Source organism: Theropithecus gelada, chromosome 14, assembly GCF_003255815.1.
Source record: "Theropithecus gelada isolate Dixy chromosome 14, Tgel_1.0, whole genome shotgun sequence".
Classification (NCBI taxonomy): Eukaryota; Metazoa; Chordata; class Mammalia; order Primates; family Cercopithecidae; genus Theropithecus; species Theropithecus gelada.
The window spans coordinates 69,000,158-69,012,021 of record NC_037682.1 but is presented as its reverse complement, the minus strand read 5'-3'; the positions used below and the strand labels follow the sequence as shown (position 1 = coordinate 69,012,021).

General features: G+C 51.6%; 1 protein-coding gene across 1 annotated transcript; it reads right to left on the bottom strand.

The window, feature by feature from the left end:
* Nucleotides 1-3,855: 3,855 nt before the first annotated feature.
* On the bottom strand, nucleotides 3,856-11,387 carry B3GNT6 (UDP-GlcNAc:betaGal beta-1,3-N-acetylglucosaminyltransferase 6). Its single transcript, XM_025357606.1, has 2 exons — nucleotides 11,244-11,387; nucleotides 3,856-6,260 (listed from the first exon to the last, which is right to left on the bottom strand). Exon 2 carries the CDS (start codon nucleotides 6,258-6,260, stop codon nucleotides 5,106-5,108), a length of 1,155 nt encoding a protein of 384 aa, XP_025213391.1. The 5' UTR covers nucleotides 11,244-11,387; the 3' UTR covers nucleotides 3,856-5,105.
* Nucleotides 11,388-11,864: the final 477 nt, after the last annotated feature.

Below are 11,864 nucleotides of genomic sequence, written 5' to 3'. Positions count from 1 at the left end.
GAAATTTTGTGTGTGATTTTGTGTCAAAGCACAATTCAGACCTTCCAGAGAACCCGTCCGCATTCCGGCCTCAGCGTTCCTGTTTTCCTGTCTCTTGTAAGCCCTTGACAAATGGCAACTAGGGGCAGGGAATTCAGAATTAATGACACTCAGTAGTCCAGAATGAGAGCTTGCATCACGGAGGTCTGTGTGGAAGAAGCACCCTTGTTTATTGATTCATTTTTGTGCATTATTTCATTATTGTTGATTTATTCCACAAATATTGATTGGGTACTGTGGGGGGCATAATAACGGTCCCCCAAAAAGTTGCCCATACCCTACTGAATACCTGGAACCTGTGACTGTTTCACCATGTTACATGGCAAAGGGAAGTAAGGTTGGAGGTAGAATGAGGGTTGCTCATCAGCTGACTTTAAGATAGGAAGAGAATCCCAGGTTATCTAGGTAGGCCCAGTGTAGTTACAGGGTCCTTGGAAGTGGAAGGAGAAGGCAGGAGAGTCAGAGAGTGATGTGGCTGTGGAAGCAAGGCACGGAGAGGTGCCACATGATCGGTTTTGAAGATGGAGGAAGGGGATCTCTGCAAGCTGGAAAAGGCAAAGAAATGGATCCTTTCCTCGCACCTCCAGTAAGGAGTGCAGTTGGCTGGTAGAACTGTAGGGTAACAGATGGGTGTGCTTTTAAGCCAAGCTTGTGGGATTTGTTACAGCAGCAATAGGGAACTGGCACAGTATCCTAACACAGGGACCCCCGGGGCCAATGACTGGTATTGATTGTGGCCTGTTAGGAACCGGGCTGTACAGAGGCAGGTGAGCAAAGCTTCATTTGTATTTATAGCTGCTCCCCATCGCGTGCACTCCCACCTCAGCTCTGCCTCCTGTCAGATCAACCACAGCATTAGATTCTCATAGTAGCATGAACCCTATTGTGAACTGCGCATGCGAGCGATCTAAGTTGTGTGCTCCTTATGAGAATCTACTCCCTGATAATCTATCACTGTCTCCCATCCCCCCCCATGGGACTGTCTAGTTGCAGGAAAACAAGCTCAGGGTTTCCACTGATTTTACATTATGGTGAGTTGTATAATTATTTCATTATATATTACCGTGTAATAATAATAGAAATAAAGTGCACAGTAAATGTAATGCACTTGAATCTTCCCCAAACCATCCCCCACATTGGTCTGTGGAAATACTGTCTTCCACAAAACCAGTCCTTGGTGCCAAAAAGGTTGGGGACTACTATCCTAACAGACACAGTCCACACCACTGGGACAGATGGCACTCATCCACTCATCCACTCACCCCTAAAGCATTTAGGAGTATTCATTATGGCCTGCTCAGAAAATAGACCAGCAAGGGACAAGTGGCTGTGGCTACTGAAGGTCCACGGCAAGGGCTGCAGAAAGGTCACGGAGTGCCACCTCCTCCTGTTTCCTTCAACCTCTCAGAGCTGCCAGTAAGCCTGCAGAATGACAGTGCCCTCCTATGTGGTTTACAGAGGATTTACATGGCCCTGGCATGGAACATCGCCATGGAAAGTGTATTAGTCCATTTTCACACTCCTATAAAGAATACTACCTGAGACTGGGTAATTATAAAGGAAAGAGGTTTATTTGATTCACAGTTCTTCAGGTTTAACAGGAAGCATGGCCAGGAGGCCTCAGGAAACAAGCATGGCAGAAGGCAAAGGGAAAGCAGGCACCTTCACAGGCAGCAGGAGGGAGTGTGTGTGAGAACAAGGAAGTGCCGCGCTTTCAAACCATCACCTCTCGTGAGAACTCACTATCACGACAAGAACGTGGGGGAAACCGGCCCCATGATCCAGTCACCTCCTGCCTGTCCGTCCCCGGACATGTGGGAATTACAATTCAAGATGAGACCTGGGTGGGGAAACAGAGCCAAATCACAGCAGAAAGAGCGGCTCAGAGAGGTGAGACGACATGCTCAAGTTTCCGGAGTGCGAGTGATTGGACTTGCCACGGGTTCCCTCTGCGTGAATCTGTGACAGCACTGATGTAAATCAGACATGGCCTCTCCCTGTGGGAGTAGCCAGTCTACTTGGTGAGAAACAAGGGATGAAACAGGACACAGCAGGTGACTTAAGTGCTATGGTCGGAATGGAATGTTTATGTTTCCCCGGAATTCTTTTTTTTTTTTTTGAGACGGAGTCTCGCTCTGTCGCCCAGGCTGGAGTGCAGTGGCCGGATCTCAGCTCACTGCAAGCTCCGCCTCTCGGGTTCACACCATTCTCCTGCCTCAGCCTTCTGAGTAGCTGGGACTACAGGCGCCCGCCACCTCGCCCGGCTAATTTTTTGTATTTTTTAGTAGAGACGGGGTTTCACCGTGTTAGCCAGGATGGTCTCGATCTCCTGACCTCGTGATCCACCCGTCTTGGCCTCCCAAAAGTGCTGGGATTACAGGCTTGAGCCACCGCGCAGGGCTGTTTCCCTGGAATTCTTACGTTGAAATCCTAGCCCTGAAGGTGACGAGGTGAATCTGGGCCACTGTAAAAGAGGCCGTGGGAGCTCGCTTGCCCCTTCCACCATGCAGGGACACAGCAAGAAGGCAGTGAGGGATGGGCCCTCGTCAGACACCAAACCTGCCGGGACCTTGACCTTAGACTTCCCAGCCTCCAGAACTTCCAGAGATGTTGCTTGTAAGACACTCAGTTTATGGTATTTTTGTTACAGCAGCCTGAACAGACTAAAATACTAGCAGGGCAAGGCTGCTGTAGCAGAGTAGACAAATCTCAGAGGCTCAAAAATCATAAACGTTTTGTCTATATTGTCATGTCCATAATTTTTTTTTAAAGCATAAAAATTTATTTTGTCTTCCTCAGTAGTCTTAGCTGAGTATTCCAGGTTGGTCCCCGGGCTGCTCTCAGGAACTCAGGAATCCTCTTGTTTCTCTGCCTTCCTCTAGGCCAGTGGTTCTCTACTAGGGTGAATTTGCCCACCAGGGTACGTTTGGCAACATCTGAAGATACTTTGGGTGTCATGACTCGGGTTGTGACACTGGTATCTAGTGAGTGGAGGACACGGATGCTGCTGAATGTTTCACAATGCACGGGACTGCCCCCCACAACAAAGAACTGTCCTGCCCCAAATGCCAGTAGTTGAGAAACTTCCACTTGGGCCTGGAGTGTTGTCCTCACTTGCAAAGTCAGAGCTGGGTCCCAGGCCATGTTCCAGCAAATGGGAAGGAGGAAGAGCGCACAGTCAGGCCCAGGTGCCACAGTGATCCTCCTCATCCATTCCCCCCCATCCATGAGGGCCTAGTCACAGGGCCACATCTAACTGCAGGGGACAGGGTGCTGGGAAATGGAGTCTAGGTGAGTGCCCAGGAGGAAGGGGGCAGCCGACTCAGGTGGGCAGCTGGCAGCTTCCCCTATGGGCATCCTAACTGGTGCAAGAGACATCAGGATGGTGGTGATTGGAGGACATTTCGGTAACCAGTTCAGCTTGTGCAAAATGCAGAAGCAGGAGAGAGCTGGACAAAGCGCAGGCACTGCCAGCTGGATGGAGGCCAACAGTGGGAGGGAGGGGACAGTGAGTAGCACCTGGGTGGCAGGAGCCTGAAATGCAGGACTGAGGAGTCTGGTCTTTGTCTTGAAGGCAGGGAAGGACCTTTGGCCAGTCTCCTGACTTTCTGCCCAGGCTCTTTCCTCCCAAGGTGAGTCTCTTGTGTCCATCTTACATAGTTGGGACATTGCTGACACACTTCTGCCTGCCCATAGGCCGTTTCCTTGATTTTCTATGTTGCCAAGATGACTGGCAGCTGCTGGAGGTCAGGACCACAGCCTGGTTCTCAGAGTCCCAGGCACCAAGTTCCCACTCACCCCTGCAAACTCTCTCTCTTTTTGAGATGGAGTCTTGCTCTGTCGCCCAGGCTGGAGTGCAGTGGCATGATCTTGGCTCACTGCAACCTCTGCCTCCGAGGTTCAAGCGATTCTCCTGGCTCAGCCTCCCAAATAGCTGAGATTACAGGCATGAGCCACTACGGCCAGCTAATTTTTGTATTCTTAGTAGAGACGGGGTTTCACCATATTGGCCAGGCTGCTCTCGAACTCTTGACCTCGTAATCTGCCCGCCTTGGCCTCCCAAAGTGCTAGGATTACAGGCGTGAGCCTTCTCACCTGGCCCCACACTCTTAACCACTGCCCACCTCAGTCTTACATCCCCCACCTCCCCAACACAATTCTACACACCTGCCTCCACAGATTCCCCAACAATGGTCTCCATGTTCCCATCAGCGTTTCTCCACTTCGGACTCCGTGGAACTCCCTGCTGGGTTGTCCAAGGCCCACTGACCCTAAGTTCCAGACCCTGGCAAGGAGCCTGTCTCTGACCCATGGGGGTGAGTATTGGCGGGCAGTACCCAACCAGGCCATTAGCTTTGGTTGGGGTGAGTTCCTGGAGGGGACCACAATGGTGTGCTGTCTGGGAACGCCATGGCCCTGGATTAGTCACTGTCTGACCAGGCCTCTTTGCACGGTGAGGATTTCTACCTCACGGTGTACTGGGGCAGTAGTGGGAGGAAGGCCGCCACATGCGCCTCAGTTGCATGTTGGCTGACTTCTGGCGGGAGGGGGAAGCGGGATCCTCCTGACCACTGTCAGCCCAGCTCCACTCACTTGTAGGGGAAACAGTGGAAATGGCAACTGACATTTGTAGGCACAAGGCAGGGGACGCTGATCCTGGCTCCCACGCTCCCAGGTCTCCCTTGCTTCACTGCTCACGAGGACCCGAGTGTGGGAACGAGGTGCCTGGGAAGGCTTGCAGAGAAGGCAGTGGAGCTGGGTTTTCGAGGATGAACAGTCTAGCCGAGCGGTCCTCAGGCCTAGCCGCACATTCACATCACCGGAGGAACTTTAAAAATCCTTAACATGTCTGGGGCCACCCCAGACTAATCAAATAGAAACTTCGGGAGATGGAGCCAGGATGTAGGCATTTTCCACACCCCCCACCCCAGCTGATTTCAGTGTGCAGCTGGGGTTCAGGTGCACAGAGCTGGGCAGGACGTATGGCACCCAGGGCGGGAAAGCTGCCTTCTCAGCATGGACACCGTCACGGGTGGAGGCCCGGGGCTGAAGCCGTCCACCCGGCCTCAGGAGACCCGGTGTCCCCGGTCACAGCTGAGCGTGGGGCTGTGCAGCGCCTTCCACATGAGCAGCATCTCATAGGGCGCGAAGCGGTGCACCAGCAGCAGCTCGCGGTACATGCAGGGGTCGAAGGAGGACTGCTGCGCGCCAGGCAGCTGCACGCCGAAGGGCCGGATGCCCTCGTGGCCGCTGGGCGCCAGGCCGGCGCGCTCCAGACACATGCCCATGTAGGCGTCGTCGATGGGCAAGAGCGGGGTGTGGAGGGCGGCTGCGCGCAGGGCCCGGGCCGTGAGGCTGGACAGGAGGAAGCCGCCGCCGCTGCAGTATACCGGGTAAGCGGACCCAGGGAAGAGCTGCGGGGGCACGAAGTACTTGCTCCAGCTGTCGCGGATGGGCACGGAGCCCTCCATGAGCTGGCCGGTGAACAGGTGGCGGCCCGGTGGCTGCGCCTGCAGGAAGCGGACTACGTTGGCGGTGTGCACGAACACGTCGTCGTCGCCACTGAGCAGGAAGCGTGCGTGCGGACAGCGCGCAGCCAGCCAGTCGAGCAGGTGCAGGTGCTTGAGCGTGAGGTTGAGGAAGGTGTCCGCGAAGGACCACTGCAGCACGTCGCCGTGCTCGCGCGCCTCCAGCGCCACCAGCTCCGTCAGCCGCTCGGCGCGCGCCTCGTCCTCGGGACCGGGGGTGCCCAGTAAGAAGAGGCGGCGCACTGGCCACTCGCCGTAGCTGCGCTCCTGCCCCCAAGTGCGCCGGATGAGCTCGCGTCGCTCGTAGTGCGCAGGCGCCGACTTCACGGCCAGTAGCAGAAAGACACCGCGGCGGCTGGCGCACTTGGCCGGTGCGTCCCAAAGCAGCGGGAAGTGGCGGCAGTGGCGGTACCGCAGGAAGTCCTGGATGCGCGCGGGCAGCTGCTCGAAGTTGGCCGTGGCATTCGCCGAGGCGTTGGCCACGCACGGGGGCCCGGGGGTGAGCGCCAAGGGAGCGTCGGTGGGACCCTCTGGCGTCTCCTCCTGCTGGGACCTCTCCTCCAGCAGGGACCTCTCCTCCCGCGGGGACCTTGGAGCCTGGAGGAACCACTGCTGCAGTGCCAAGAAACTCACGCCCACCAGGAGGCAGGCCAGAGTCTTGGGAGTCAGGGACCTGCGGCAGGGAAAAGCCATCTGTGGGGGAAACCGAGTCAGAGGTGAGCCGGAAGTCGTCTCTGACACCGGCGGGACGCCACCCGTGCCCTGTCACTTCTCTCCCAGAACCCAGCTCCAGCTCCTTCTCAACTCTGCTGTTAAGTGGTAAAAAGGAACCAAAATCCAAGATTACACTGATGGTCTCTGGTCTCCCACACTCTGGATCGTTCCTGTGACCTTCAGATCTGTGCCTCTCTTTGCCTCCTGACAACACCGCCCCACAACCCGTCACATAGGCCCAGTGGACTCATCATCTGAGTCTCCATTCTTCCCCTGAACCCATACCCTGCTATTCCCACCTCCGTTCACCTGACTACTCCAGCCAGAAACCCCAGCCTTCTGCCTTGTCCTTCTCAGCTGCTACCTGCTCTCTGCATCTTGTTGATTCTGCACCCTACCTCCCTCTCACTTATTGCCTCTTCTCCACCTCTGTCCAGCCCATATCCTCTCTAATCTCTTCCCTTCGTTGCCACCCGAGTCAAGGAAGCATAAGGTGATAGCACTGGACTCAGACCCAAAGCCAAATTCTGCCTTCCCCACTTCCATCTGCACCATCTGAACAGTCAATTCCGATGGCTGGGTCTGAGTGTTCTCATCTGTGACACAGGGTTAGTGAATTCCTACTGCAGGGCTGTTGTGAGCATGAAATGAGCATGAAGTGGCCAGTGACTGGGTGACACAGGTGATATGACCTCATGGGTGAGATGACCTCCACAGCATCCTCTAGCTCTGCCTCCTCATTCTACCTGCTGGTATTATTTGCTGTTCCCAAACATTCACTCTCAGGCCCTCTCCTGTATGTAGCCTGCCTAGGTGCACCTCAGGTCTGGCCTTCATGAAGACCCCCAGGATGAATCCCAGGTCAGAACCATCTTTCTCGTATTTAACTGTGCCCTGCTAAAAATTCAGTCACTTCAGGTTCTGCATCTCAGACCATTGGCTATTTATTTATTTATTTGAGACAGGGTCTTACTGTGTCACTCAGGCTGGAGTGCAGTGACACCATCATGACTCACGCAACCTTGACCACCTAGGCTTAAGCAGTCCTCCCACTTCAGCTTTTGGAGTAGTTGAGGCGCTCTACGGGAGCGTGCCACTACACCTGGGTAATTTGTGTGTGTGTGTGTGTGTGTGTGTGTGTGTGTGTGTGTAGACAGGTTCCCACTATATTGCTCCATCTGGTCTTGAACTCCTGGGTTCAAGTGATCCTCCCACCTCAGCCCCCCAAAGTGCTGGGATTACAGGCATGAGCCACTGTGCCTTGCTCCCACTCTCTCCTTAAAAACAGTCGCCACACTCTCCTAACTTTCCTCCTTTCTTTTTGACCATGTTTCTCAGTTCCCTTTGCTCAGTTCCCCCTCTTTAATAACAACCTCCTCCCCCTTCTCCCCTTCCTTCCCCTCCTCCCCCTCCTCCCCTCCGCCTTTCCTCCCCCTCCTCCCTCCTCTCTCCTCCTCCTCCTCCACCTCCACTTCTTCTTCCTATTTCTTCCTTTCTTCTTCTTCTTCTTCTTTTTTTTTTTTTGAGTCACGGTCTCACTGGGTAACCCAGGCTGGAATGCAGTGGTGTGATCGTGGCTCACTGCAGCCTGCACTTCCCAGGCTCAGGTGATCCTCCCACCTCAGCCTCCCAAATTGCTGGGACCACAGGCCTGTGTCACAGTGCTTGGCTAATTTTTTCTATTTGTTGTAGAAACAGAGTCTTGCCATGTTGTCCAGGCTGCTCTCAAACTCTTGGACTCAAGTGATCCTCTTGCCTTGGCTTCCCAAAGTGCTGGGATTACAGGTGTGAGCCACCGCACCTGACCTCTCTAATAATAACCTTTAATAGTGGAAGGCCTCTAGGGCTCTGTCTTAGACACTCATTTCACCTTTGTCCAAGATGATCTCCTTCACTGTTAGGACCTCCAAGCTTCAGAGCCACACATCCATCCAGCGCCCTGACTTAACAGCTCCATATGGCTGTCCACAGCCACCTTGGATGCGACTTGAACTCTCATCTTCCTCCCCTGAGCTGTCCCGGAGTGCTGCCATCCACTGGGTTGTTCAAACCAAAAACCTTGCTTGACTCCCTCCTTCCGCTCATTTCCCCACCCAAGCCCTGACGATTCTCTCTTCTGCAGTTTTCATCAACATGCTTCCATTCTCTCTATCAACAGGCTGATCCAAACTTAACATCCCCGCCTCACATGAAGTAGCGTCCTGCCTGGCGCCTCTACACGCTGTCTTGTTCTCGGCTGACCTCTCCCCTCCCTTTGAATTATGTAGATTTATGTGCCACTCCTCATGCTCTTTTCCTTAGCTTCCCTGTGATCCACCTGGCCTTTCCCTCAGCCCAGTGAGACCCTCAGACTGCCAGACCTCTTCCTACCTCGGAGCTTTTCCTTGTGCTGTTCCCCTTCATAGATTGACTTCTCCCTTCCTCCGTCTGCTTAAGAACTCAGCCTCTGGGTCTGCTTGACAAGGCATATTCTTGGGGAAGCTTGAATGAAGCTCAGGGGAGACCAGGTACCCTGTTAGACATTCTCAGCATATGATTTGTTTAAAGGTTATCTTCCCTCCTAGGCTGTAAGCATTTTAAGGGTAGGGATCACAGCGGTGTTCACTGTTGTATCACCAGCGCCCTGCATAGGGTAGGAGGTTAGGACAGCCGAGTAGTAGGAAATGCTGGCTGCCTGGATTCAAATTCCACTGCCACTGCTTTCTAGTGTCATGATTTTGAGCATGTTGAGACTTAAGCTCTCAAATACTTGCCTCTGAAGAGTTACTGTGAAGACCAAATGATAATGTGTGTAAAGAATTTACTATGGTCCTTGGCACATAGTATTCAGTAAATATTATTTGTTAGGATTATCAAGGTACTGATAAATATTTGCTCAAAGACTGCTTTTCCAAGAGTATGTGCTCAATAAATACTTCCAGGTAGTTTGCACATAGGTGTTATCGCATTGAACCCTACTGCTTGTATATTACAGTCTGTACACAATATCGAGCCCAGAGTGGGCACAAAGCAGGCATTCAGCGAAACAATGGAGCAATTAACTACAAATGCAAGTGTGAGAACCTTGCAAAGGTGTGGATGTAATCACCGAGTGCTGATTAGAAATACCAGAGTATTATATAGTATATTGCTCTTTATTTCTTCCTGCTTCTGTGTTAGAGGCACTGTGAGAAGAGGGTCTGTAAGATAAGCTATGTCTTTTTTACCTTCAACTATCTACTCACTGCATAGTCCTGTGCCTGGCACATTTGGGGAATGCAGTATTTTTTTTTTCAATGAATGAAAGAATAAAAAAATGAATGAAAACAGAATTTGGAGTCTGAATAACTGGCTTTGAGCCCCAGTTTCTTTCCTGAGTTAATCTCCTAGGTTTCAATGTCCTCATTTGAAAAACTGAGAAAGTTAACACTCATTTTTCAATGAAATAAGGAAAGAATTCTGTTTATGTTAAAGTGCTACACAAATGCTAGTTAAAAAAATTAAGCATCCCTCATCATTTCTGGAAAGAAAAATAATCTCCTTCTTAATGTAACAATAAATCTTGTTTCAAAGAAATTTGCATTTACTCTGATAAAACGGATAGAAGATCTTGGATCACAGCCAACTTCTGATGTAGAGGAAAAGGTGTTGGGCCAGGCGCTGTTCCCGAGGGCGGTGCTGGCTCGCTCAGCTCTGTTCTTGGATGCTGCACTGTGTAGCCCGAGGGCTTTGACTTGCTGTGAAGTGTTGGACATTTATCTCTAGGATTCTTTTTGCTGGATCCCTTCGTTTCTCAAAGCAGTCTTCAGGCATCCTGGAGCCCATGCACCTTAAACTTTCCCAGCCTCTGCTGGCCCTGATCCCTTGTCTCTCAGGACTCAGCTCAAATACCACCTCTTCCAGGTCACCTCATGGTAAGTCCAGGTCAACAGAACCTGTCTCCTTGTTGATGTCACAGCTGTTGAGTAGCCAATTTGGTAAAGAGGACAGATCTGCCACTTACTCCACCCCTTTGAACCTCAGGTTGCTTGTTGGTGAGACTTTGGACAACTCCTTTATCTCAGTGTCTCAGAATTATGAGTTAATTCATGTAAGGCATTCAGAGCCTGGCATGTAGTAAGCACCGGAATAACATTAGCAGTTGGCTAACACAGGAGATCATCTTTTTATGGATGAAGTCTAGCCTTCTCACACAGTGTGGTATAAAGTTCCTCTTTATAAACTTTATAAAATTCCTCTGTGATCTTCTAACTGCAGGCAGTTCTCACTCTGTTTATTGCTCCACACATATTAACACATCCTGCCTTTGCAATACTATTCACTCTGCCTAGAATTCCCCCTTCTTTTTCTTTTTCTCGGCTCACTGCAACCTCAGGCTTCCGGGTTCAAGTGATTCTCCTGCCTCAGCCTCCCAAGTAGCTGGCATTACAGGTGTCCACCACCATGCCCAGCTAATTTTTATATTTTTAGTAGAGATGGGGTTTTACCATGTTGGCCAGACAGGTCTCAAACTCCTGACCTAAGGTGATCCACTCGCCATGGCCTCTCAAAGTGCTGGGATTACAGGCGTGAGCCATCTCGCCCAGCCAGGAATTGCGCCCCTTGTTTTCCCAGGAACTACTTTGGTCATTTCCTCCTCTGGTTTGATGCTGAGAGATGGATGGCTGGAACATAGATTCCTGGGCCACTCACCCACCCCCTACTATCCCAGGGCATTCCTGGAGGAATATTAGTATAGCAGAATATTTGTATAGCAAGAAAGGCAAACGTTTTATTAGCTATTGGGGCCTTGGCCCCAACCCTCAGCATGAAGCCCTGAGCCCTGGGGTCTGCACTGGACCTGTGCAGTAGGGGCAATTCTGTCCTCATTCCTCTCCGCTTGGCCTCCCCCCTTTCTTGCTTGGCACTCTGATGAGAGGGGAATGCAAAGAAGGAAAAATGCACCTCCTTCCCAATAGAAAGAAGCCCAGGCCCCCATCTTACCTGTAGTGTTGGAGAGAGAAGAAATAGACAGGAGCCATCCCCAGCCTGAGACTAGCCTTTAACCCCTTTATTTCACACACTGAGGTTCCACCCCAGGCCTGTGGCTTCATTCAGTCCTCTTGAATCTGACCAATCCATGACATCACCCCTCCTCCTTAGGGGTAGGGTGAAGAGGGGGAGGGCAGCTACAGGCTTCCTTAGCCACCGGTGACTGCCTGCTTCCTCTTTAAGCTCAAATGTCCTTAGAGTGTGGGTCAAATGAATCTCCTTGGAGGAGGATGTTCTCAGTGCAGTATTGTACCTGTGCTCCTGGAGAAGGTGCATCTTGTCTGTAAAGACAGTGTGTGATGATGGACCTCACGTAGAGGCCCCCTGTGAGTTGCCCGGAAAAGTGTATTGTGTGCCTTCAGAGGCAGAGGCAAACTGCCTGAAGGGCTGTGGAAATAGGCACAGAACATAACTGGTTGGCCACATCTGTAAGAGTAAAGTATTTATTAGTTGTTGATTGAATAAAATCAGTTTAATTTTAATATTAGGTATGGGGCCCTAATGGATGGGACCACAATGTTAAGTTGTAGTGATCCATCACAGGCTACCATATATAAACATTTATATATGTAA